This window comes from Cyprinodon variegatus, unplaced genomic scaffold (assembly GCF_000732505.1).
Source record: "Cyprinodon variegatus isolate N-32 unplaced genomic scaffold, C_variegatus-1.0 Scaffold1166, whole genome shotgun sequence".
NCBI classification, from domain to species: domain Eukaryota; kingdom Metazoa; phylum Chordata; class Actinopteri; order Cyprinodontiformes; family Cyprinodontidae; genus Cyprinodon; species Cyprinodon variegatus.
The window spans coordinates 138962-141467 of record NW_015151619.1 but is presented as its reverse complement, the minus strand read 5'-3'; the positions used below and the strand labels follow the sequence as shown (position 1 = coordinate 141467).

Here is a 2506-nt window from a genome sequence, read left to right as displayed (position 1 = left end):
ATGAGTCAGCTGACTATGAAAATAGGAGATGACGCGGTCTGCTCATGCCACAAACGAACTGTGTCGAGCCCTACTGATGAACTAATACTAGATTTAGCACGGTTCGGTTGTGTCTGGCGAAACCGAGTCCAGTTCAGTTCAGTTCCATTTACACACAAGAATTATCTTACAAACGTTCTCAGCACAGTTCTAAAAGGTTGCGTAAAAGGGGCATTACTTTAAAAAAAAGTACTTCTTGTCCAGCGCTGTTGCATGCGCCTCATGCGCTTACATGTGCAGGTTACTGACACTTTGACTTAGACCAAGAAATTAGTCCTTATTTATACAGTTAAGTAACGAATAATGCATCTGTTTAAAGCGCAGTAATAACTAACGCCTTACTGTTTTTTACAAACTAATTAGTGACATTGTTAATTACCAGAAAAGTAACCTAGTTACTGTTACGGTATAGAAGCAAATTGTGTTGCCTTATGTTACTGTGACCTTAAGCTCAATTGGTAACACAGAGTAAGCAGGCTGGAAGTCACGTACAAATCTTGGCAAAAACAGGGTCTTAAGGGCTGACTCGCAGGCAATCGGGTCACAGGCCAAGAAGCTTCCAGGAAGTTCTCCAGAACGTCCAGTCGTGCACGTGCATCCACACAGTGCAATATTGAAACCATATAAATGCCCAGATTGGAATGAGAGTGGAGAAAAAGCAAGATATGTTCTGTTAGAATGTTCGGCGCGTGTACTGAGGACAGCATGTCAATTTGATCTTTAAAATAAATGCTTCTTCTCCCGTCCTGGGGCAATCAGATAATCGACCGAAGGTGTCCGGATTTTTTAGATTCTACCATTGAAAGCCACCACAATGGGTTGGTCCCAACAGTGTTGTCTTGGGACCAGAGCCTGTGTAAAAGAAGCTGATTAGTCAGTCACTTCATTTGGATGGGATTAAATAGATCTTACATAATAAAGTAAAAACACTGTGTGTTATTTTTTATCAGGACTTTTTATTTAAATCCCATATCAACGAGAACGTCCCTCTTTCATCTGTGGAATATTGCAAAAATTAGGAATATCTTATCCACAGGTGATGCTGAGAAACTAGTCCATGCATTTGTTACTTTAAGACTTGACTATTATAATTCTTTACTATCATGTAATCCAGAAACTGTAGTTAAAAGCCTTCAGCTGATCCAAAATGCTGCAGCCAGAGTATTTCTCCCATCTTGGCCTCTCTTCACTAGTTTCCTCTTGGATCTGGAATAGAATTTAAACTCTTCCTTCCTAGATATATTTTGTCCTGATAGTTAAAACAATAAATAAAATCTTGATAAATATAGTGAAAATATCAAATTTGAGAAAATCACAGATTCTCCTGGCTTCTTCAAATGTGTAATAAAATCATACATTGCAAAAAGGAAAGTAACAATCCCTAAACTTTATCTTTATAGATTTAAGACTAAAATTGATGTTTATAATATTACAGATTAATCACAATTTGTGTGAAGCATAAAAACAGATTTTTCAATTAGGCTGAAAGCATTTATTAAAAAACAGATAATTTGACAACCAGATGCATGTGAAAATGAAAAAATTAGCTATTTAAATGTGATAATAAGAGCCTAAAATGAAAGTGATAATATGAGGCCTTGGAAATGCACGGCTGGCTGATTGTTATTCTTTTAAAGAAAATTCAAATGGCCACTTCAATGAAAAATAAAAACTGGGGAAATGAAAGTGAATTCTGTTCACAGAAAACCAAGCTTTCTATTACTTCAAAAAACAGAAATCTCATTTAACTTCAAAAACTGTTATTAGTCCTGAGCTTCCTACATTAGCTGCACTGTGGAGGGACGGCGGCATTAGTACAGAACTCAGGAATGGCTGCACACAAAACATCTGAAAACATTCATAAAAAATGTCTCTAAAGCTTGATAAAAAAAAAGATTAGAATGTTGGTTTAGACTGAAGCCATACCTGGTGAAGGTGTCTCAGTGTCCACATCTAGTCTAGTTCCCACCGTGGTTATTTCAGCGTCGGGTTCAGGAGGGTTTGTCCATGTTTCAGGCAGCTGAGAGTGTGAATCTGTGGAAGGAGGTTGACTTGGATCCCTGTCTTGTTCCAACGTCACAGCTGATTCTGGGGGTTTTACCCTCGTTGGTAAATCCCCGCTTTGATGCTCCTTGGGGTTACTTCCATGGAAGGAGCTGACACTGAGCCCTCTGCCCAGGAGAGGGAGCAGATTCTGGGGCAGCGCAGAGGGGACGATGTCCCCTTTCTTGGACATGAGACGTCCTTTGTGGGCCAGCACTGAGTGTAGTAAACCTCCTACTGCGATGCTGGAAGCTTTTCCTTTCATGCTGCCTTCCCTTGTGTCAGCCGTCGTCACCGCTGGAGACTCCACAGAGGGGGGGACTGTGGGGACCTCTTTATCTGACAAAGGAAAAAAATAAATAAATAAAACCACTGCAAGAGACAGAAATAAACATCTTGCTGTAGAAGTCTGATCTGGGGGGGG

At 39.9% G+C, this 2506-nt stretch overlaps 1 protein-coding gene across 1 annotated transcript in view; it reads right to left on the bottom strand.

Moving 5' to 3' along the window:
* The window catches only part of sez6l (seizure related 6 homolog (mouse)-like), a 184540-nt gene that overhangs the window by 68712 nt on the left and 113322 nt on the right, over window positions 1-2506 (bottom strand). Inside the window, exon 2 of the mRNA XM_015400958.1 lies at window positions 1966-2421. Within this exon, the coding sequence (XP_015256444.1) occupies window positions 1966-2421 (456 nt within the window). The remainder of the gene's footprint in view (window positions 1-1965; window positions 2422-2506) is intronic.